The sequence below is a fragment of the Oncorhynchus nerka genome, linkage group LG2 (genome assembly GCF_034236695.1).
Source record: "Oncorhynchus nerka isolate Pitt River linkage group LG2, Oner_Uvic_2.0, whole genome shotgun sequence".
Lineage (NCBI taxonomy): Eukaryota > Metazoa > Chordata > Actinopteri > Salmoniformes > Salmonidae > Oncorhynchus > Oncorhynchus nerka.
This window is the reverse complement of record NC_088397.1, coordinates 53,599,861-53,624,621: the sequence shown is the minus strand read 5'-3', so window position 1 is coordinate 53,624,621 and position 24,761 is coordinate 53,599,861. Positions and strand designations below refer to the sequence as shown.

Here is a 24,761-nt window from a genome sequence, read left to right as displayed (position 1 = left end):
CTTGGTTGGGTTGTGTATCGGAGGACGCATTACTTTCAACCTTCGTCTCTCCCGAGCCCGTATGGGAGTTGTAGCGATGAGACAATATAGTAGCTACTAAAAACAATTGGATACCACGAAAAAGGGGTAAAATTCAACAAAAAAAGATAAAGGATTCTTACACGAAACCCAAACCGGCTGCTATCGTGCATAAATGTACTTTGTTCCCCTACACCAAATGCAATCACGACACGCAGGTTAAAATATTAAAACAAACTCTGAAGCAATGACATTAATTTGGGGACAGGTATTACATATGTATGACAATTTAGCTAGTTAGCTTGCACTTGATAGCTCATTTGTCCTGGGATATAAACATTGAGTTGTTATTTTACCTGAAATGCACAAGGTCCTCTACTCCGACAATTAATCCACACATAAAACGGTCAACCGAATTGTTTCTAGTCATCTCTCCTCCCAGGCTTTTTCATCTTTGAACTTATATGGTGTTTGGCATCTAAACTTTCATAGTATTACCACGACAACCGGCAAAACAGTTTGTCTGTCAATCACCCACGTGGGTATAACCAATGAGGAGATGGCACGCAGATACCTGCTTCTATAAACCAATGAGGAGATGGGAGAGGCAGGACTTGCAGCGCGATCTGCGTCAGAAATAGGAATGACTTCTATTTTAGCCCTTGGCAACACAGACGCTTGTTGGCGCGCGCGAGCGAGCAGTGTGGGTGCAATAATTGAATAACATATATTCCTACATTTATTTTGCGATGCGAGCGATGTAGTCAGGATATTAGGCTAATACAAAGTCAGAGAAGCATGTGGTAGAGTGGATATTGGATATATTCAACCATGCATAAAGTCCAGATAAGTTATTGTGGTAGGCTATCAAACCCATCCCTCAAACTTGTCTGGTTCATAGTTTTACGTTTTATTAGCCGTATGTACAGGACACATACTGTATACTGTAAATATTGAATACGAACATAAAGTTAATGGCTCAGTGGAATAGAATAAACATTTAAGCATAAGTATAATACAGAAAGGGACAACTTATAGTCCAATATTTACACATGTTTCGGGGAAGAGGTGTTTAAATTGTGCAGTATTTAGCAATAATAATAAGAGTGGTAGCAACAGTTGTGATGTGTGTGTGTGTGTGTGTGTGTGTGTGTGTGTGTGTGTGTGTGTGTGTGTGTGTGTGTGAGAGAGTGCATGTGTGCTAAGGAGAAGAGACTCAGAGCAGGTGGTCAGTCCAGTTCAAGTATGCAGCAGTCTAATGGCTTGTACATAGAAACTGTCCCTGAGCCTGTTGGTATCAGACCTCATGCTCCGATACTGTCTGCCCGACGGTAAGGGAGTGAACGGCTCGTGGCTGGGGAGTGTGGGGTCCTTGATGCTGCAGGCCTTCCTCAGGCACTGTTTTGAGTAGATTTCCTGGATGGGTGGGAGCATTGTCCTAGTGATGTACTGGGCTGGAGGGTGGAGCAATCCCCATACCAGGCTGTGTACGTCTGGTCAGGACATTCTCGATGGTGCAGTGGTAGTATTTGGAGAGGACCCGGAGTGGCATGTCGAATTTCTTCAGCCACCGTAGGAAGTAGAGATGTTGCTGTGCTCTTTTGACAAGAGTGGTAGTATTGTTGGTCTGTCAAGTCCTCGGTGATGTGGACTCTGACGAACTTAAACCTGCTGACTCTCTCTACTGCAGTTCCTTTGATTTGGATCGGGGCATGTTCCCTCCTCTGCTTCCTGAAGTCAACAATCAACTCTTTTGTTTTTCAAAGTTGAGGGAGTGGTTGTTGTCCAGGCACCACAATGCCAGTTCACTTACCTCCTCCCTATAGGCTGACTCATCGTTCTTGGTTACCAGGCCTACAACTGTGTTGTCGTCAACAAACTTGATGATGGAGTTGATGTCTTGCAAAGCCACAGTCGTGGGTTAACAGGGAGTACAGCAGAGGTCTGAGGACACACTCCTGGGGGGCCCCTGTGTTAAGTGTCAGTGTGGAGGAGTTGTTGTTGCCAATCCTCACAGCCTGTGGTCTGTCCCTCAGGAAATCGATCCAGCTGTGAATGCTGAGCTTCAGTCAATGAACAGCATTCTCATATAGGTGTTCCTCTTGTCCAGATGAGTTATGGCCATGTGAATAGCGATGGAAATAGTATCTTCCGTGGATATGTTGGAGCGGTAGGAAAATTGGAGAAGGTCCTGTGTGACTGGCATACTGGCCTTGATGTGTGCCATGACCAGCCTCTCGAAGCACTTCATGATGTCTGTGGTGAGCGCGATGGGGCAATAGTAATTTGGGCATGTCACCTGGTTTTTCTTGGGCACTGGGACGATGGTGGTCTCCTTGGAGCAAGTGGGGACAAACACCCTTGGACAGGGACAGGCTGAAGATATCCGAGAAGACGCCCACTGGCTGGTCAGCATATGCTCTAAGGACACGGACAGGGATGCCATCTGGGATGGCGGCTTTGTGAGTATTCACTCTTTTGAGGGTTTTCCTCATGTCAGCCTCGGAGAGCGAAAGCACCTGGTCGTCCGGAGCAGCGAGAAACTTCTGGGATGGCTCTGTATTGTCTGCCTCGAAGCAAGCATAGAATATGTTAAGCTCATCTGGGAGGGAGGTTTCAGTGGCCATCACAGAGCTGGATGTGCCTTTGTTGTCTGTGATAGTCTGAAGTCCTTCCCACATGTGTCGCAAGTCTGAGTTGTCAAACCCTAATGTTTTGCGGATATGTACCTGCATGCCTTGTATGCGTCGCATGCCACTGAGTAATCTGGGTTTGTTCTGCTCACATGGAATGGTGCAGCATATCATAGTGTGACAATGAGCTATCAAGCCATAAGAATTGGGTTATTTTCGCCAGCGGTTCAGGTTTCTTCAAACTGGGCATCAAAGAGAACTGTAATAAGGAATTACTGTGGCTGAAAAAAAACAGGAGGAAAAAGTAGATAAACTAATTTCCTTCCCTGCCATTAAGGAGGCCCTGGTTTGTGTGCTGTAAGGCTGCTAGCTGGTATGCGCTCTGCGGCTGGTTCACATTAACCATGTTCATGAGCCCTTGCAAATAAGCCTACCTCACACACTCTACTCACGCTCATTTACGGAATCCTTGTGGATGAGTCTGGAATTCAGTCTGTGTGCCGCCAGACTGAAAAAAAAGCCTATCCCATGCAGGGCAATTTTGGTTGATTTTAAATTGTTATTGCACAGCCTGGTCTCACAGACTAGATGTAACATTGTAAACATACATTTGAGACACTAATTAGTATTATATGGTACGTTTGGTATAGTTACATGAGACAGAAGGTTACTTAAGGCAAAAGCAAATGTAGGGTGGATGGTCAAGGTGGATGGGTGGGCATATAACACAAACGTCTAGGAATCCAAAGGTTGCTTGTTCGAATCTCTTCATAGACAACTTTAGCATTTTTGTAACTACTTACAACTTTTTAGCTACTTTGTAATGACTTAGCATGTTAGCTAACCTTTCCCTAATTAACCCTAATCTTAACACTAACTAAACCCTAACCTTAACCCTAATCTAGATAATGTTAGCCACCTAGCTAACATTAGCCACAACAAATGGGAATTCGTAACATATCATAAGCTTTGCAAATTCATAACATATTGTACGAATTGCAATTCATAACATATCATGCGAAAGGATGATGGACATCCACAAATTAATACAACATGAAACGTAACATAGCATAATAAATGGAGGGAAACAGATTTACATTTATTGTGTTACATCAAACCCTGAATCCAGGTTGTCATGTTCTGTTGGATGAAGAGAACAGGGTCACTTCATGTTTGTAAAAGGGGTTGGGTAAATTACGATTATTCTGCCAGCAGCACAAATGTTGATGTCACATTCGTATGGTAATGCCACCTTCAAAATAAATGCCCGCATTTCAAAACATTGCAATCAGGACAACTCATTCAAAATCATTTTAACCAATGACCACTTTTATCATGCCAACAATAAAAAGCAATAGGTTTTTTAATGAAAACAAACTAAAAACATGGTTAAAAAAACAAAATTAAGACCAATAATAGAATACTATGTTTGCACTGGTATGCCGAGAATATTGGGCTGTAGAGAGAAACTTTTCTACCCGTCTCAGCTAAGGTGGGGTGGGAAATACTCAGTAGGGTCTATACTAACCAAATATGTTTTGTTTTGGAGGGGGACTATGTAGTGCATATTCAGCAGCACTTTGTTCTTCACTCCCCCCATAGCCCCAATGCAATACACTGTAATAGATTGTACATGGGATATATATTGACTTGTAGAGAACTTTTCTGTCTCAATTAAATTGGGGTGGAAAATACGCATTAGAGTCTTTACTAACCACATATGGTTCGTTTTGGAGGAGGACTGTGTTGCAAGGCCTGCTGGTGACTTTTTACTCTGCCTCTTCCATATCTCCCAATACAATGCACTGTAATAGACTGAACATGGGATACATATTATCTTGTAGAGAGAACTTTGCTACCTGTTTGAAATATGACTTGGTACAAGTATTCATTTTTGTACCCCCGGTAAAACATTGCTTCATTGCACTGACTGCAATTTGGAGAGTATAAACATTGAATGTGGAGGAGATCATTGGCAAAGAAAATGTGCAGGTAGCATTTAATTGACAAAGATTCTATAATTTCACACATATTTCTGTTTTGAACCAATGGTTTGTGTAGTCTGTCCTGTTTTCACTGCCTTTCTTTACATATGGAAATGTGATGATTCCTAGAAAGAATGGCACAATAGGAATTTGATTCCTTTACTTTTGCTGCAAATAAGCCCTTCCAGCTATATGCTTGGAGATTCCTGACACCTCTTTGTGAATGGACCTTTTCCCATTCATAAAGGGTCAGTGTAAACACCGACTTGGAGTTTCTCGCCTAAATTCATCAATAGCTGCTTAAGCTGACAAAAACACACTGGAGTGTCCTTGCCTATTTGGATCATTGGCTGTTTATCTACTTCATCCTCAGAATCATTAGACTCAAGTGTTTCCTTGCTTATCAGTGGTTCTACATCTGTGTTTTGGAGTCATCTTCACAATATTTGAGTGTGTGCATGTTCCTTATCGGTTAAACTACTATCTGACAAGTGCTGCTGGATGTGTACGACACAGTCTCACTCAACAACGAACCATATTTGGTTAGTAGACAACCTACTGAGTATGATCCACTTCAGCTGAGACAGGTAAAAACATTCTCTCTGCAAGTCAATATGTATCCCATGTACAGTGTATTGCACTGCAGTGAATGGAGTGCGTGAAGTAAGGGGTCACCAGCACTTTGTATTAAAAGCATTACTCAGCAAAAGAGACCAATTTAAGTTTTGCAGACTCTATTGAGTAATTCCAATAACATATATTTGTATTTGAACTACACAATAGCTTTCAACATATCAGTATTTGTGCAAACTTTCAATATAAATTGTATGAAAAATACAATATTAAAAATAAAATGTCAAATGATCCATTTATTTAAAAAAAGTTGTTAGCATGCTGTGTTAAAAATGCATGTCTTTGCAGGGGACTCTTACTATGAAAAAATACAAATAAATCCTCGATCGTGCTGCCAGCATAATATCCGGCTGCTATGAGAACGGTCATGGGTAAATGCCAACCAATCTCAGGGCGTGTGTGAGCCCATTTAAACTCTCACTCAAGACAACACTTGACCGTAGGTGGCTTCGGCATAGGCTACACACATAGGGTCCTGCATAGAGTGTAGAGGTGTAGCAATAACATGATAATGTATTGTGCGAGGAAACACGAGCTGGTATCGTTGACATGAGGGCATGCCTGGCTTGTCCCTAAATGAGATCTGTGCGACAAGGACCAACCGCGCACGGAACACTTCGTCATTGATTAAATGCTAATTGTTAATTATCTGAATGCGAATACAATCATTTCCCCCATCATTATTAATGACAAGATGTCAAACAAAACATTTGGATGACTCGAACTGCGCCTCGATAGGATTTCAAATAACAGGGATTTGGGCAGGTATGCGCAATTTTGATGTTCTCATTGGAATGCGCTCATTTTGGGTATAAACAAAAACATGTGATGCTGAAGCGCATCTGCACTACCGGCGAGAAAAATTCGACTATTTGACCGTGTGCACTTTTGTTGTCATTGGATTGGTGATAACTCATCCAGCGGGATTCTGAGCCTGTGAAACCACTTACAGTTCGTCTTCGATTTGAGATGCTGGCGATTACCTGCGCTTTAATTTTAGCGCTCATGCAAAGCGGGACAGGTGAGTGGCCATCATCTTGATATTCATTTGATATGACGGGATGCAGCAATAGGCTATCAGCCAACTAGCCAGATTATAGGCTATATCAGGAATTCAAAATCACCATACATAGGCTATTTTTAACTCTTATGAATAATATCCTAATAGGCCTATGGTATTTCCCCATTTTAGATTAGATTTTTCCCATAATATAGGCCTAATGCTTATGTTGGCTACGCCTGTATTCGGCGCTATTATGGTGACGACGCAGTGGATAGGATTGTATCATAATACATTCCATTGTGGGATGAATTGGGTACACAGTGCCGTGCCACCAGTTGAAGGTTCCGTAATCTGGCTTGTTCTCTTTACAGTTATGAATGGCACATTTTATCGATAACTGAAAGCCTATCACTCAGGCCCGATCCTTGCTGATATGCTGCCCTATGCGAAGCGCCCAAAAATACCAGAGCAGTTTTCCCTCACGCAGAAAAACAGCTGTCTGTCTAGAACTCACGTGCACTGGAAACGGAGGCCCCGGAATAGGCTACAATGTTGCAAGTTTGCTATAGCTACAGCTTCCGGCTTGACCCAGTTGATTGATTTGGTACAATGTTGCAATTCACTAGATAGTTAAAGTCAAGACAAATAGAAAGAAAGGCACAGGTGGGAAGTAGAGGGATAAATGCGATTGCAAGAACCTGCATTTTCATCAGGATATTTTCTGTTTTTACATTTTTACTTAGTTGACAATGGAAGTTATAGGCTTACTGAATTGGCCTAAGCTATCTCTGAGTTCCATGCGCTCATTTCTTTAGCCACCAATGGCCCACAGTTTATCAGTCCATATGGCAGAGAGCACTGTATCAATGCGTCTATATGTCCGAGGCTGGTGCTCTTGCATTCGTTTAATTTCAACTTGATAGATTTAGCATTTTAATTCAGATTTGTACTAATAACCACGTGACAATGATTTTGAGAAACGAAACTTTATTATTGAAATGCGCATATGAGCATTCTAACTGGCACGCAGATCAGATCGGTAGAAATGGTAGGATCAATTGTAAGCTTCCCCAAACATGAAACTCTGTATGTTAGCTACCCAGGTTTTCAGGCATGGCATTATCTTGTAAAATGCAGTTCATATTTTCTTCTTAGCAATCAACAGCTCAGAAAATGACGAATAGGCCTTGAAAAAAAAAACTTGAAAAAAACCCATGAAATTGCTCATTCTCATGACAATTTAGCCCACTGCGCAAACTCTCTTGACAGTAGTCTTGAGTAGCATAATTACATTCAATTTGCTATTGTCCATTTTACTTTGACCTGTCATGTTTTTAGAATATGGTGTGTTTGTTAACATGTTAAGTCATATTCACATCGAAGCGCATTTTTATTTAAAGAGTGCGCCATTTATGCTATTTGATCGAAAACACGATTATGTAAAAAGTGTCTCATGACATTGTCATAAATCTGGTCGCCCTGTAGTCTACAGAAAAGCCCAAAGAGACTATATACTTGTTCTATTGTATAGGCTACATGATTTATGTTCGATGACGTTGACGGAGCATTGGTGGAGCGCCACAGTGCTGCGTCTCCAACAGCACCATGGAGACGCTGGGCAAAGACAAGCTATATATTGTGCGCACCTGAGTTTGGCAAAGTGGGCTGATTATCATGGGGCGGCATATGTGCTCACCTTAATAGCCCGTATGCCATTGGGTGAGATGTTTTCATTGTTTTGGGGCAAAATTATGTGAGGTGTTATGTGTTCAGAAAATGCAGCACTCATCAATCTGCTGTCACCTGATTTACTCTGATATTATTGGGTTAACGTGGATGACGCAGCCTCCTTTCCTGCTGGCCACTGAGTGCATTGACACAGATCTCTTATTTTAAATTGATTCTGCATTAACTCTCTCCCTCCACCCCATATTCAGCCTCGAGGTGTGTAGACCATGCCTGCAGTCCTCCCATGGGCAACCTGGCCAGTGGAAGGACCCTCACATCCCTCTCAGGCTGCTGTGGGAATGGGTCCCAACACTCCCCATGCCCAACTCCCCTCCACCCCTGTCCAGTTGACCTTCACCCACCTGCCCACATGGTGGATGATCCCTTCCAGCAGCCAGCCACCTGGTGGGCCTCGGGCGTGGGCACTGACCAGGAGGAGGAGGTCCGTCTGGACCTGGAGACTCGTTTCTGTCTGACCCACGTGGTGCTGCTGTTCCACTCACCCAGGCCCGCTGCCATGGCCATGGAGCGCTCGCAGGACTTTGGTCGGACGTGGGAGACACTCAAGCTGTTTGCGCAGAACTGCAGTCTTGCGTTTGGTCTTCCTGATGACACCGGTCAGCCTGGCTCGCTTTGTACGTCCCGGTACTCCAGTGCCAAGCCGTGCAGCAGGGGAGAGGTAAGGCGACAGAATGTCTAATTTACTCTGTAGTGTAAGACACAATTTTAGAAGCACAGTAGACAAACAGTATACAGTAGACCCTTATCTTTCTCAAAAGGTAATATTCCGGATTCTGGGCCCTGGTGGATTAGTTGACCCCTACAGTCCAGAGAGCCTTTCCCAGCTGACCCTCACCAACCTCCGCCTCAGACTTCTCAAGGCCCAGACCTGCCCATTATCTGCCGCACCTTCCACCTCTTCTTCCTCCATTGGACTCTCCTACCCTCCTACGGACCTGAATCTCCCCCTCCTCCCTTCCCTCCAGCCCAGCTCAGAGCCCCCTGCCTCAGCTCCCTTTTCTATTTACACTTTCCTGGCTCGAGGTACCTGTCTCTGTCATGGTCATTCAGAACACTGTTTACACAGTGGCGGACAGGACAAACTGAAGGACATGGTGAGTGTGTGTGTGAAAAATGCTTCATTATCTAAGCTTGTCCTTTGTGTTAAATAGCCCTGTTTTATTGCAGGTGCCTGGCAGGTGTGTGTGCACTCACCACACAGCAGGAGAACACTGTGAGAGGTGTGCCCCTCTATACAATGACCGTCCCTGGAGGGCAGCCAACGGCAGCAGTGGGGAGCCACACCCGTGCCACAGTGAGTGCCCTACTAAGATGGGTCAATGGCCAGGCAGTGCTGGGTTGTCAACTCAAATCAAGCTCATGTTGAGAGATCACAGAAATACTTCAACACTGTTCATATATCAGTTATTACTTTTCATTCAAACATGAATAAAATCTCCTGTAAAAGTTTTGCTTGCAGGGAGGTCAAGACTCCAAGCCAAACCGGGAGTGTTGGCAAACCTACCGTTGGGTGTCATCTCATAATCTATCCTTCCAGTTGACTAACCCCTCCGTCCTCTCTCCCGTCCCATCGTTGTCTCCCTGTGCTCCAGAGTGTGAGTGTTACGGCCATGCGACAAGCTGTCACTTCTCCCAGAGGGCGTGGCTGTCCTCAGGGGCCACCAGTGGGGGTGTCTGTGACGAATGCCGACACAACACAGCAGGGCGCAGGTGCCAGCGCTGTCGCCATGGTTACCACCGCCACCCAGCCATGCCCCTTGGCTCCTCCCACATCTGCACACGTAAGTCGGGACAACCTATGGACAAGTGAAAGTAATATATTAATTATTGTCCCACATGTCAGTGAATTCCAGTTATACATCATGTATAACAGTACTTGAAATTGCAGGCATGGGTGTATATTAAAACATCTGTCTCTAATGGTGTGGATTTGTCACAGTAGTATGTGTGGGTAGAGCGAGAAGAGATGAGGGAGAAATATGTGTGTGTGTGTGTGTGGTCTTAAGTCTTTTTCTCTCTTTCACAGGTTGTTGGTGTGACCCACTGGGCTCATTACCAGCCAGCTCTGGGGAGGAGTGCCCATGGTGCCACCCCAGGAGTGGACAGTGCCACTGCAGACCTGGTGTGGGGGGAACAAGCTGTAGCCACTGTCTCCCTGGGTACTGGGGCTTTGGGGAAGAGGGGTGCAAACCCTGTGCTTGTCCCCAAAACTGTGACCCCGACACTGGGCTTTGCCTTGACAGGAAAGACATTTTTTCTCTCTACTAAATCCAACATTTCTAATGTGACTTTCTTTCCTATTACCAGTTTCATCTGACCTCCGTATTCTCCTTGTCATTTCAGCAGCTATGCAAATAACCAGGTTTTCAATGTCCCTATGGGGGGCAAGATTCCTGACATGGACCATGCCTTGACCGGTGAGGGTGAGGCAGTGTGGTCAAAGGAACTGGCAGTCTCTGCCATGCACTACACAGGTGAATGATGATGCACACTAGTATTAGAGTTATGCACCTCACTACGTAAAGCTTGCCGTCACTGGTTTGAGTAAACATATTCATGTACTGCTGACACTGTCTGTCTATGGCTCCTTCCAGGGAAATGCAGCTGTAAGGAGAGAAAGTTGAGGAGTGTCTCGGATCTCTGTAAGACCAAACATGCCTATGGTAAAATATTTTCCAAGACTCTCACATACTGTACATCTTACAGTATTTACATGTTCCCCCTCACTCTGTAATGGCCTCTTGACCATTGGTCTAGTCAAGTGATATAAGCAGTGCATACAGTACATGGCGTTAAATTCCGGTGAGGATTTATACTACATTAGGCATACATTCCACAATCCTTTGATTTAGCTGGGTGTAACTGATGAATGTCTTCATGTGTGTCTGTGGCAGTGATCAAAGCCAGTGTGTTGTCTGCTCATGACAAGGGGAGCCACGCAGAGGTACAGGTCAAAGTTCGCAAGGTCCTGCGGTCAGGACAGGTGCCCCTCTCCCATGGCACACACAGTCTCTACCCCATATCCTGGACTATCCGGGGGTGCACCTGCCCCATCCTTAATCCAGGTAACCCAACATATACATCACCAAACAGAACAGAGTAGTGTGCTACTATATTCAATATGTTCTAAATATTGTCCTTATTTTTCCACAAGGTTGGGAGCTACTCTGTTCACTCTGATATAAGTTCTAATAAACAGGATTGAGGCTGAACCCTCTCCCTCTTCTTCCAGGGGTGGAGTACATGCTGGCGGGTCCAGAGGAGGCAGGGACGGGACGCCTGCTAGTCACCATGCAGAGTGTGGTGGTTCCCTGGACCTCCCAACTGGGGGCCCACATATCAGAGGGCCTAAGGCAGGGCTGCCCCTGAACACCCTCTCCAAACCCATAACGGAGCACCCTGAATGGAAATCACTGGTTCACTAGATCATTCAGGAAAGGGACAAACTCAGTGGATAAGGCTTGACCAAGTGTCTTGACCAGTAATTGCTATGGAAAATCGTGCCCATATAAGACTACAACCCTGCCATATGATGCAAAGAGGATGGACTGGATACTGGAATCTTTAGAGCCTTTCTTATGAAGATGATTTAACTTGAGGTCGTCCTACATAGACAGACAGACAAACACCCCCCTGGAATCTACTAGACACAACAAACCCTAGTATACCAGCTTTTCAGACTGTGTATAGCCAAAGCCATGCCTTTTATGCCTACCAGGTTCAGTACAGTACAATGCTGCTTTTGACTGCTTTTAGTATACTGTATTTTTTTCAGTGTCCAGTTCCAATCATTTATTTTTCATGTGTAGTGTGCTAATGAAAAGTGCAACAAACACACACACACTTATTTACATTTTGAGGCACATAAAGGCATCCACAGGAGAGTGCACTGCTTCCAGTCTGCAGCCTTCTTGGTGAGGGCTCCCCAGGTCAATCCACTCCATCTTATTTTCTATTGTTCTCCTCCATGTCTCTTTTGGGTGTCCTGTCTTTCTCTTCAGCGTAGTGCAATCACAGGGTGCGCGTTCTGGTGGCAGTCTACACATGTCCCAGCCACCGCCATCTTTTCTGCAACAAATAGGGCCTACAGAGTACATAAAAAGATCAACCTGAGAAATGTAAGTGTAAGGAACATGCAGCTAATATCTTAATCTGAAAAGATACAAGGTTCAATGTATGTATTCACCGAAGAATGAACAAGATCCCAGAGGACGAATCACTTTCAAAGCATCATGGTCCAGTCGTATGTATGAAGCTCTAGTTTCATTTGTGTTTGAACAGTATTTAAACATATGAGTAGAAATGTTTGAAAGAGGTAATAAGACATTGTTCAGTAATAACTTTAATCAGGACAGGTAAAAGAAAGTACCAGTGCATTAAAGGCTTGAAATGACATGTTTCAAAAGCAGGCGAAGGAAGCACCTTCTATGTACTCAGTCTTTCTTCATAAGAACATGAGTTGTTGATAATAGCGGCCAGCACCAAACATATTTGGCCTTCCAGGACCTGTGGCACCTAACCAGAAGAGTCATATCTCAAAGGCTCAAATCCTGAGATTTAAACACACTGTATCTCACATTTTCACATGAATCTTGTATTGATGTCATTGCATTACAAACACGCTAGGGCTGTCTGACTAAAAAAGAATCTTGGTTAAAAGGTGTCTTTTTTTTGACACCTTGTTTCAATGTTTCAATTTCCTTGCAGACAGGCCACAAGTGGCCAATGTGATTTATAGTATATTTATTTGTATCAAAATATGTTTTACCTGCAGGCTGCAATGTTTTTATTTGTTGGCTTTATGTATGCTATTTTTAGTCTACATAGTTGGCAATGGCAATATAAGTTACTTTTAGAATTTTGATGAACCATATGATGATGATTTTGAGATACTAAGACTTTATTATAAATTAAACTAAACTGTTCCAATGAGACTTTTGAAAATAATAACTGGCAGGCAGATTGGTAGAAATGGTAAGATAAATTGACACTCCAAATTGAAAAGGTTGCCGACCCGTGGTGTAGCCTATTACCGGCAACTTCATGAGCTAAGGTCATCAGCAAGGGGAAGAGGGTTGGGAACATGTTTTTTAAGACAATCAGAAATACTATCAGTTCCTCATATGGGCACATTTATAGGTCTACATTTGTGCGCAAACCAGGTAGCCTTGGCCTACTTCTAAGCATAATCTGGCACGCATCATTAATGAACATTGACAGGAGCGCTACAAACAAAAGACAATCCAAACATTGATAACTCCGTAAATGGAATGAAATCAACCAAAAACACGTTCATCACAAGCGTAGTTTAGGTTGTGTAGTCCGCAAATAACGTATCCACTCCTCCCGACAATGAGAAATATAAAATACCTCAATAATATATTGAATGCATTAACAGAAATGACCTTCACCCAAACAAATATTGTAGATTAGAACGGTAAATGTACTACTGGTGAACCATCCCCGTGGCCTTCGCAATGGATTAGTCCACTAAGGCCTGCTCGACCAACAGCCTATCGACCAGTTGACTAAATGGGGTCAGCCCTAAAACACACACCTCAAGTTAGGATTTAGCCCCAATCTTCCAAAGCCCCCCCTCTGATTATTAGTGTCATTGCCAATGACCAATACATTTCCAACAGCTCCCTCTTTCAAGAGACTATTATGCAACCCATAACCAAATCCCAGTTGGTATGCAGTGTTTAATTATATCCTTTGAGGAAATGATTGCATAGACAATGGACTTCCACTTTATTCAGGTATATGGGTTATGAAGGGTGGTCATTGGATGGAAAAAATCTATTAAGTAATAGTGAGGTAAAAATCAAAGAACAGATTGGTGGAAAAACATCATGCCAACAGCAACATTCAGGACTTTTGACAAAACTTAAAATGTCACATGATCTTTGAGCAGCAATTTAGTACACAAGAGTAATCAAGCTTTAATCCTATCTCTTACCATAATCTGTCAAACACAAACATGCAGTAGGGTTGGGCAGTATCCAGATTTTCATATCATACCATCCTTTTCGCATACCCTGATATTACGGTATTACAGGCTTCGTACACAAGGCGGCGCAAAAACACAGCAAAAACAAACAAACATTGGGCGTCTAACAGAATGCTAACAAAATTAGCACAGGTAATAGCGAATTTCAACGGGGGCTGACTAAATATGCTAACGGGCGCCAACGAAAATAAAGGAATTGCAAAAACAGGCAATCCAGCTCATAAAGTTATACATATATAGTTAGGAGCTACAAAATGTTATTTTTGGTGAGTTTGGACATTTACAAGTGAATGTGAACGTGAGACACTGTGCAAAGTTCTGATGCATGCTTGTCTGAAGGAAGAACAGTACTGGCTCTGAAGCAGCATGTGTAGACTACACATTGTGCCTGTGTGGAGTCTGGAGTCGCTAGTGCAACTGGCTTGCTTGCTCTGAGAAGATGGGAGAACACGGCAGAAAGCTAACACGATATGATGCCTCCACTTTATTAATTCAGCAATTTACTTAGATTAACTAGCAAGTTAAATTTAGGGGTCACTTTAATTTTAAAAATGTTACCTTTATTTAACTAGGCACGTCAGTTAAGAACAAATGTTTATTTACAATGACGGCCTACCACGGTCAAACCCGGACGACGCTGGCCCAATTGTGCGCCACCCTATGGGACTCCCAATCACGGCTGGATGTGATGCAGTCTGGACTCGAACCAGGGACTGCAGTGACGCCTCTTGCACTGAGAAACAGTGCCTTAGACCGCTGCACCACTCGGGAGCCAATTTAATGCAGAATTTAAATTTAAAAAATAAATATCTTGCAGCGTTTTGTAAACGCAGACGTAAAATGCTACTTAATGTAATTTCTGCTCTGCATCATACTCAATTTGTGCTTCAATTGCACTTCTCCACTTCTTCACAAATGGGCATTATATCAGCAGACAGTGCTCTGACTGATGTGAAGCTACTTTTATCGGTGTAGCCAGCCTACTTTTCTTCGGTAAAAGATTAACTCCAATATTAACTTTAAGCAAAACATTAGGAAATGTAGCTGGCTACATTCTTTCTATGATAAACAGGCACACGATGGCCATGCATTATTTTTTCAAAAAATACCTTGCCTTTTCATTGCAAGCTCATTTACTCGTGTGACTGCCAGCCAAATAGCGTTGCACTACTTTTGTCATCTGATTACAATGAAGCTTTTTTCTGCCTAATGTGTTGCACTAACGTATTTTTTCTGAAGGAAAACTATAGTTGCACTTCCCTGATCACTTTATTGAAGCAAAAAAAACACGACTTTCTGATTCAATATACAACGCGACCCGTCACAGCTGTTCTCAACTCCCGCTTTCTCCAGTTGTGCTATTTACAAACAACCACGTGATTGTCTCAACTCTTCTGGGGACCTATGTGAAATGAAGAACTACCGGTGAAATGAAGAACGCAACATGCTTTATCTCCTAAAGTATTGCACAAGTTGACTGTGTGGGTATTTACTTAAAAATTAGCAACAAATATTAAAATTAAAACATAAAATAAATAGTTTAAATGTTCAATGCTATTAACAGTATTGAAAAAAAACATCCCGACTATTTCCAAATACCCTGGTATGAGGTATACCGCCCAAGCCTAACATTAAGTCAAGTGATCACAAACTAGTCTGACCAGTAACATTGATAGTAGGTTACACACCTCCAGTGTAGAATTAACATAGAATGGCACAAATGATCTGATTTGAAGCTTGATAATAAGCAGCTAAATTGTTTTGGATGAGAAACCTTTAACTAAAGTCCCCTTCAGCGAACAAGTCCTCCTCTACAAACTCCCCGCTGTAGGAACATCAGTAGCTCAACAACCACTGGATAAAAAAAAGCATAAGAAAAAAGATGTGTATTTCTTTTGTATTGTCCTCCTCTTCTCACGGCATATTCCCTGTAGGAGACTTAACTCCTCTGCAGTTCTAGGCATATTCCCTGTAGGAGACTTAACTCCTCTGCAGTTCTAGGCATATTCCCTGTAGGAGACTTAACTCCTCTGCAGTTCTAGGCATATTCCCTGTAGGAGACTTAACTCCTCTGCAGTTCTAGGCCCCCTTTAAAAGTAATGATGAATGTTGAACCAAGAGAACAGGTCTGAGGCATCAGTTGACAAAGCTGATCTCCCCAGAGAGTGGTCTGTGCACGGCAGTGGTTTCAGGGAGAGACCGGGGGATGGTGGAGAGTGGGTGATTTTAGCTGGCAGCCTGGCTGTCTGTGGGGGGTGTATTGTCGGATGACGGGGCAGACTCAGGTGTTGGGGAGAACAGGGTAGAGTCACTAGACGCCACTGGTGCTGAGGACGAGTCCTCTGCCAGCTCAGGTGAAGTAGAATCAACGGGGGCAGAGCCCTCAGCAGGCGCAGGGGCAGTGGTATCAGCCCCTCCCACGGCAGTAGCATCAGCCCCTCCCACGGCAGTAGCATCTGCCCCTCCCGCGGCGACTCCCTCATTCTCGTCCTCCTGTGGGTAGAGCTCAGGGTACTTCTGCATACACTCCTGCATAGCGCGGAAGTTGTCGATACACTCTGAACCCTTCACCTCCTCATTGCTGTAGTGGAAGCAGGAGAAGGCCTCCTTGAACTGTGTGCCACAGGGCCCGCTAGCCATCCCTCCCAGGCATGGACAGTTCCAGTTGATCTCCCCACTAGGCAGAATCAGGCCTAGAGGAATAGGGATATAAGAGGAAAGGGCAGGGGGATACCTAGTCAGTTGCACAACTGAATGCATTCAACCAAAATGTGTCGTCCGCATTTAACCCAACCCCTCTGAATCAGAGAGGTGCAGGGGGCTGCCTTAATCAACGTCATCGGCGCCCAGAAAGCAATTGCTGTTGAGGGTTAACTGCCTTACTCAAGGGCAGAATGGCACGTTTTTCCACCTTGCTGGCATGTACAGTGCATTTGGAAAGTATTCAGACCCCTTGACCTTTTCCACATTTTGCTACGTTACAGTTTTATTCTAAAATGGATTAAATAGACATTTCCCCCTCATCGATCTACACACAATACCCCATGATGATGAAAAAAAAAACAGGTTTTTAGACATTTTTGCAAACTTGTACAATTTTATAATAAATAAATATAAATAATATAATAAATAAATATCACATTCACATTTACATAAGCATTCAGACCCTTTACTCAGTACTTTGTTGAAGCACCTTTTGGAAGCAATTGCAAATAAATTCATAAAAAATCCTACAATGTGATTTTCTGGATTTTTTTCTCTCCATTTTGTCTGTCATAGTTGAAGTGTACCTATGATGAAAATTACAGGCCTCATCTTTTTAAGTGGGAGAACTTGCACAATTGGTGGCTGACTAAATACTTTTTTGCCCCACTGTACCACCCACCACTGCGACCTGTATGCTCTAATCGGCTGGCCCTTGCTTCATATTCGTCGCCAAACCCACTGGCTCCAGGTCATCTATAAGTCTTTGCTAGGTAAAGCTCCACCTTATCTCAGCTCACTGGTCACGATAACAACACCCACCCGTAGCACGCTCTCCAGCAGATATATCTCACTGGTCATCCCCAAAGCCAACAGCTCTTTGGCCGCCTTTCCTTCCAGTTCTCTGCTGCCAATGACTGGAACGAATTGCAAAAATCGCTGAAGCTGGAGACTTATATTTCCCTCACTAACTTTAAACATCAGATATCCGAGCAGCTAACCGATCGCTGAAGCTGTACATAGCCCATCTGTATATAGCCCATCCAATCTACCTACCTCATCCCCATATTGTTTTTATTTATTTTCTACTCTTTTGCACACCAGTATTTATACTTGCACATCTATCACTCCAGTGTTCATTTGCTAAATTGTAATTACTTGCTACTATGGCCTATTTATTGCCTTACCTCCTCACGCCATTTGCACACACTGTATATAGACTTTCTTTTTTTTAAATATTGTGTTATTGACTGTACGCTTGTTTTTTCCATGTGTAACTCTGTGTTGTTGTTGTTTCTCACACTGTTTTGCTTTATCTTGGCCAGGTCGCAGTTGTAAATGAGAACTTGTTATCAACTAGCTTACCTGGTTAAATAAAGGTGAAATAAAATAAAAAAATTCAGAGACTTGTCCCAAAGATACTTCTGTGTTGTCTTGGCTGTATGCTTAGGGTTGTTGTCCTGTTGGAATGTGAACCTTTGCCCCAGTCTGAGGTCTTGAGTGCTTTGGAGCAGGTTTTCATCAAGGATCTCTATGTACTTTGCTCCGTTCATCTTTCTCTCAATCCTGAGACTCCCAGTCCCTGAAAAACATCCCCACAGCATTATGCTGCCACCATAACACCTCTCCCCTATTTGACCTAGATAGTTTGTGTCTGCATTGATATGTAGGCTACGTGTGCCTTTTAAAAAAACGTATGTAGTTCTGTCCTTGAGCTGCTGTTGTCGAATGATGTTCTGTATTATGCCATTCTGTATTTGTCACGACTTCTCCCGAAGTCGGTTACTCTCCTTGTTCGGGGGGTGTTCGGCGGACGACCTCACCGGCCTTCTAGCCATCACCGATCCATTTTTTTATGTTCCATTTGTTTTGTCTTGTTTTCACTCACCTGGTTTCAATTTCCTAATTACATGTTGTATATTTTCCCTCTGTTTCCCCCATGTCCTTGTCGGGAATTGTTTATTGTAAGTATGTGTGCTTTATGTGACTGGTGCGATACGGGTTTTGTGCCCATGTGTTTTGTTATTTTTGTATGCCGGTAGTTATGTACATTAAACGGCTCTGGCTATTTACCAAGTTCTACACTCCTGTGTTTGACTTCCCTGCCACCAGTTACGCACCCCTGACAGTATTATGTTTTATGTTTTGTGTGGACCCCAGGAAGAGTAGCTACTGCTTTTTCAACAGCTAATGGGGATCCTAATAAAATACCAGCATGCTTTATTTTAGGGATGGTTTTGGCCAGCTGATGAGCGGTGCCTGGTTTCCTCCAGACATGACACTTGGCATTCAGGCCAAAGAGTTCAATCTTGGTTCCATCAGACCAGAGAATCTTCTTTCTCATGGTCTGAGAGTCTGGCCACTCTACCATAAAGGCCTGATTGGTGGAGTGATGCAGAGATGGTTGTCCTTCTGGAAGGTTCTCCCATCTCCACAGACGAACTCTGGAGCTCTGTCAGAGTGACCATCGGGTTCTTGGTCACCTCCCTGACCAAGGCCCTTCTCCCCCGATTGCTCAGTTTGGCCAGGCAGCCAGCTCTAGGAAGAGTCTAGGTGGTTCTAAACTGCATCATGCATGTAAGAATGATGGAGGCCACTGTGTTCTTGGGGACCTCCAACGTTGTAGACATTTTTTGGTACCCTTCCCCAGATCTGTGCCTAGATACAATCATGTCTCGGAACTCTACGGACAATTGCTTCGACCTCATGGCTTGGCTTTAGCTCTGACATGCACTCTCAACTGTGGGACCTTATATAGACACAACAGGTGTGTGCCTTTCCAAATCATGTGCAATCAACTGAATTTACCACAGGTGAACTCCAATCAAGTTGTAGAAACATCTCAAGGATGATCAATGGAAACAGGATACCCCTGAGCTCAATTTCAGGGTCTGAATACTTATGTAAATAAGGTATTTCTGTTTTAAATTTGTAATATCTCTCCCTCTATACACACACACACACACACACACACACACACACACACACACACACACACACACACACACACACACACAGTGCTTTCGGAGAGTATTCAGACCCCTTGACTTTTTCCACATTTTGTTATGTTACAGCCTTATTCTAAAGTGGATGAACAAAAAAAATATATCCTCAGCAATCTACACACAATACCGCATAATGACAAAGTGAAAACTGTTGTTTTAAAAATAAAGAACAGAAATACCTTATTTCTGTTCATGAGGATTTTTATTTATTGAATCCATTTTAGATTAAGGCTGTAACATAACAAAATGTGGAAAAAGTCAAGGGGGTCTAAATACTTTCCGAATGCACTTAATTGACATGGTTGTAACTTCAGAATTCACCTCTTTGGTATCTTTGTAATGACTACACCACTGTTGAGTGTTTCATAATCCTTCTACATCCCCGACATGAATTCACAGCCCACTTACCCTGATCTTCGTAGGGGTCATTGGGGTCATCTGCAATGAGCTCGGCGTTGCTAGGTGCTTCATGGTCTTCCTTGGTAACGAAGATGATACGATCTTTACCTGGCAAGGCGAAAACACAGGTGAGACGATAGCATGAAAAGATGCGATCACTAAGGAAACAATGGGCACCCTGCTATGACCATGACATGCTAATTGCACTTCCCCTTCCCTGTCTCCGGGCTGGTTTTTATTAAAGCAAAGTGGGAGACCAATTATACAAATTGTATAATACTGTAAACAGAACGCTGAATCAATGCCCACTAACTATGTTTAACCAGCAGGGTCCAGATATAAAAACAACTGAACTGTCACCTGACATGACATGCGCTTCGATTGCCAGAAGATACCGACCCTACTTGTTATACTTGTTTACACTGAGCTGCACTGAGGTCGGAAAGCAAATCATGGTTACATTCGGACACCGTAGAGCCGGCGCGAGACGTGGGTCGGATGCAGGGATGGGATATGCCACTGTATTCAAATTTTACCTTTATCCACACTGCTCCATCGAGAAGATTTAAATACTGCTATTTTCTCTGAAAACTCTTTTCATCCTCATGCTAGCTAGCAGTAGCTACAGCTGCCATTATGGAATGGCATGATGCGTTAAACAACAAAGGAGCTGATTGGCTGACAAAGCCATCCCAAAATGGCTGCGGTGGCTACAGCTAGCGAGCATGAGAATGAAAAGGGCAGTTTTCAGAAAAAAACTAGCAGTATTTCAATCTTCTTGACGGAACAGTGTGGATTTGGATAAAGGTACAAATTGGAGTACAGTGGCATATCACATCCCTGCATTGAAGTAAGTTTAACTATCTAGCATGCTCTGCACATCTGTAAGTGTAAGGTACCCATAGCAGTATGGATATGTGCAAAACTGATATAAAAGGCATTTTCACACTGCATTGTTCTTAGCCCCGGGATATCATAGCCACAGGCTAGACTGGCCCTGGGCTAGTTTAGCCTGTTCACACAAGCATTTGTTAATCCTAGACTAAGCTTTAGCCCTGGGCTAAGGAATCACACTGGTATTCCACAGCCCAGGGCTAACGGACAAACAACATGTGACCAATGTTATAAGCAATACGGCATTTATTAACACATTATTTCATCTTGCGTCTAGCCTAGCATTTGATTTCAACAGTGATGGTTTGTATAAACTTCGCCATCTGCCTGTCTGACCTCAAACAATGTTTGACTTTTGAAATTCTTTCTCACCCCTGTACAGAGAATGGTGTGCATGAACGAGGCATCAACTTTTCTGATCTAGTAGGAATCATTCAACAATATTATTATCATGGATATATCCATTTAAAAGTAAATAGAAAATCTATGAAAACAGACAAATGAAGTGTTTGCTGCCGTTCCATTTGTAGTGTTTGTAGCTTTAGTTTGATAAGTGAGAAGACATTAGCCAGCCAGCCATAATAACCATGTTTGTTAGGCATAGCAATGTTTTTGCATGGATTTGGTTTTTGTCCTCAAATAGGATTAAATAGTATGAATTGACTTGTCAAAATAACAGTGCAGCTTTATTGATTGGACTGGGCATTCTAGTAGTTGTTCCTGACCCTGATTCACACTGGAAAACCCCCAAAAGTGCTCCGGAGCAGAGCCAGCTAGTTCTGGGCTAAGGTTGGTGCTAGCCCACTTTAGAATGTGCAAGTGTGAAAACTCCCTTAGCCCCAGGCTAAGACCTTAACATGCTGACCAGACCTTCAAATGCATGTTGATTTTGTCCACACATACCAGATGCAATCAGGACACGCAAGTTGAAATATCAAAACGAACTCTGAACCAACTATATTAATTTTTGGGACAGGTCAAAAAGCATTAAACATTGATGTCAATTTAGCTAGCTAGCTTGCTGTTGCAACTAATTTGTCCTGGGATATTAACAGTGTCCTTTACTCGGAAATTAATCCACAGATAAAAGGGTAAACGTTTGTTTCAAGTAATCTCTCCTCCTTCAGGCTTCTTCTTCTGACTTTATCAGGTGGTCGGCAACCAACTGTAAGGTGCATTAACACTACCACCCACGTGGGTATATGCTCCTAAAAATCAATGAGATGGGAGGGGCGGGACTTTCAGCACATCACAAATAGAACCAAGTTATATAAATGCTACGCAGAATATCGTGAGCAGTGTGGGTGTAATGATTTAATACCATGTACGTGTACGATATCATATCATCAACGATATCATAACCGCCATCGATAAAAGACAGTACTGTGCAGCCGTCTTCATCGACCTTGCCAAGGCCTTCGACTCTGTCAATCACCATATTCTTATCGGCAGGCTCAGTAGCCTCGGTTTTTCGGATGACTGCCTTGCCTGGTTCACCAATTACTTTGCAGACAGAGTTCAGTGTGTCAAATCGGAGGGCATGCTGTCCGGTCCTCTGGCAGTCTCTATGGGGGTGCCACAGGGTTCAATTCTCGGGCCGACTCTTTTCTCTGTATATATCAATGATGTTGCTCTTGCTGCGGGTGATTCCCTGATCCACCTCTACGCAGACGACACCATTCTATATACTTTCAGCCCGTCATTGGACACTGTGCTATCTAACCTCCAAACGAGCTTCAATGCCATACAACACTCCTTCCGTGGCCTCCAACTGCTCTTAAACGCTAGTAAAACCAAATGCATGCTTTTCAACCGATCGCTGCCTGCACCCGCATGCCCGACTAGCATCACCACCCTGGATGGTTCCGACCTTGAATATGTGGACATCTAGAAGTACCTAGGTGTCTGGCTAGACTGTAAACTCTCCTTCCAGACTCATATCAAACATCTCCAATCGAAAATCAAATCAAGAGTCGGCTTTCTATTCCGCAACAAAGCCTCCTTCACTCACGCCGCCAAGCTTACCCTAGTAAAACTGACTATCCTACCGATCCTCGACTTCGGCGATGTCATCTACAAAATGGCTTCCAACACTCTACTCAGCAAACTGGATGCAGTCTATCACAGTGCCATCCGCTTTGTCACTAAAGCACCTTATACCACCCACCACTGCGACTTGTATGCTCTAGTCGGCTGGCCCTCGCTACATATTCGTCGCCAGACCCACTGGCTCCAGGTCATCTACAAGTCCATGCTAGGTAAAGCTCCGCCTTATCTCAGTTCACTGGTCACGATAGCAACACCCATCCGTAGCACGCGCTCCAGCAGGTGTATCTCATTGATCATCCCTAAAGCCAACACCTCATTCGGCCGCCTTTCGTTCCAGTACTCTGCTGCCTGTGACTGGAACGAATTGCAAAAATCGCTGAAGTTGGAGACTTTTATCTCCCTCACCAACTTCAAACATCAGCTATCTGAGCAGCTAACCGATCGCTGCAGCTGTACATAGTCTATTGGTAAATAGCCCACCCATTTTCACCTACCTCATCCCCATACTGTTTTTATTTATTTACTTTTCTGCTCTTTTGCACACCAATATCTCTACCTGTACATGACCATCTGATAATTTATCACTCCAGTGTTAATCTGCAAAATTGTAATTATTCGCCTACCTCATGCCTTTTGCACACATTGTATATAGACTCCCCCCTTTTTTTTGACTTGTTAATTGTTTACTCCATGTGTAACTCTGTGTTGTCTGTTCACACTGCTATGCTTTATCTTGGCCAGGTCGCAGTTGCAAATGAGAACTTGTTCTCAACTAGCCTACCTGGTTAAATAAAGGTGAAAATAAAAAAATAAAATAAAAAACATTTATTTTGCTCACGCAACGCGAACAGTGTGGTCAGCATGTAAGTGTATCTTTTATTTGAAGGATTGGTTCTTGCTGAAGAAAGATAAAGGGCCATACGTTTCGAAAGCCATATTGCAAGCCATGATTGACGTTTATACATGTTTAAACACAGCGCCGTGGATGTAGTTCACACACACAGAGTAGTCTTGGGCAAAGCGAATGGCTGAATGCCACCTCGAGTCAGAACTAAATGGAACCATGATCGCGTTTTGACATTAGTGTAAACAAGCGTAACGGCAGGGTCGGTATCTTCTGGTAAGCGCTTTGACAGCTCTGCCTGAAGTTATCTGGCTAGCGTGGAAGTTAATGTGTTCGTCTCGTACGAATAGCCTTCCTTTACAAATCAGAGTAATCCTGAGAATTTGATTGCCCCATTTATAGACCTCTTCAAACCCTATAACTGACCGGAACTAAGATACATGAAGTTACTGCACAAATCAAGCTGGAACAAGCACCGCTGACTTGCTTCGCAAGTTAACTAGATACCTAACGTTACCATGCTAGCCCCTTCAATAACATTCATTGGACAAGCGAAATGAATGAAAATCTAAAGGTGCACTATTACCCTCTTGCTTACAGTACGACATGACAGACGGTGTTGATATCCGTTGGTCCTCTACTTAGATCAGAAGCAACGACGGTTTTTGTACAATTAGCTGCAGTGAACATAGCCATGTAATTAATAACCGCCCGGCTTCCGTTTCCTTTGACCTCTCTTTGCTTCGATTTCTGGACGCAGTCTTATGACGTCATCCGGGCAGCCACTGGTCATTTGTGCAGCAGTTCGAGGTAGATCCAGGATCAGATTACACAAC

General features: G+C 43.4%; 2 protein-coding genes across 3 annotated transcripts; one reads left to right on the top strand and one right to left on the bottom strand.

Annotated features, from left to right (window-relative positions):
- The first annotated feature begins 6,182 nt into the window (after positions 1–6,182).
- Positions 6,183–12,972, top strand: LOC115137984 (netrin-4-like). Its single transcript, XM_029674357.2, has 10 exons — positions 6,183–6,290; positions 8,210–8,679; positions 8,780–9,115; positions 9,189–9,315; positions 9,614–9,802; positions 10,048–10,261; positions 10,365–10,495; positions 10,616–10,684; positions 10,916–11,086; positions 11,254–12,972. Exons 1-10 carry the CDS (start codon positions 6,239–6,241, stop codon positions 11,388–11,390), a joined length of 1,896 nt encoding a protein of 631 aa, XP_029530217.1. The 5' UTR covers positions 6,183–6,238; the 3' UTR covers positions 11,391–12,972.
- A 783-nt stretch (positions 12,973–13,755) lies between these two features.
- Positions 13,756–24,686, bottom strand: LOC115137974 (mitochondrial intermembrane space import and assembly protein 40-like). Of its 2 annotated transcripts, none has more exons than XM_029674346.2 (3): positions 24,524–24,686; positions 20,148–20,246; positions 13,756–16,724 (listed from the first exon to the last, which is right to left on the bottom strand). In XM_029674346.2, the coding sequence occupies exons 1-3, from the start codon at positions 24,531–24,533 to the stop codon at positions 16,258–16,260; spliced, it is 576 nt and encodes a 191-aa protein (XP_029530206.2). In that variant the 5' UTR covers positions 24,534–24,686; the 3' UTR covers positions 13,756–16,257. The 2 variants fall into 2 exon arrangements, with proteins under 2 accessions (XP_029530206.2, XP_029530198.2); XM_029674338.2 differs by having other exon boundaries at positions 24,512–24,685.
- Positions 24,687–24,761: the final 75 nt, after the last annotated feature.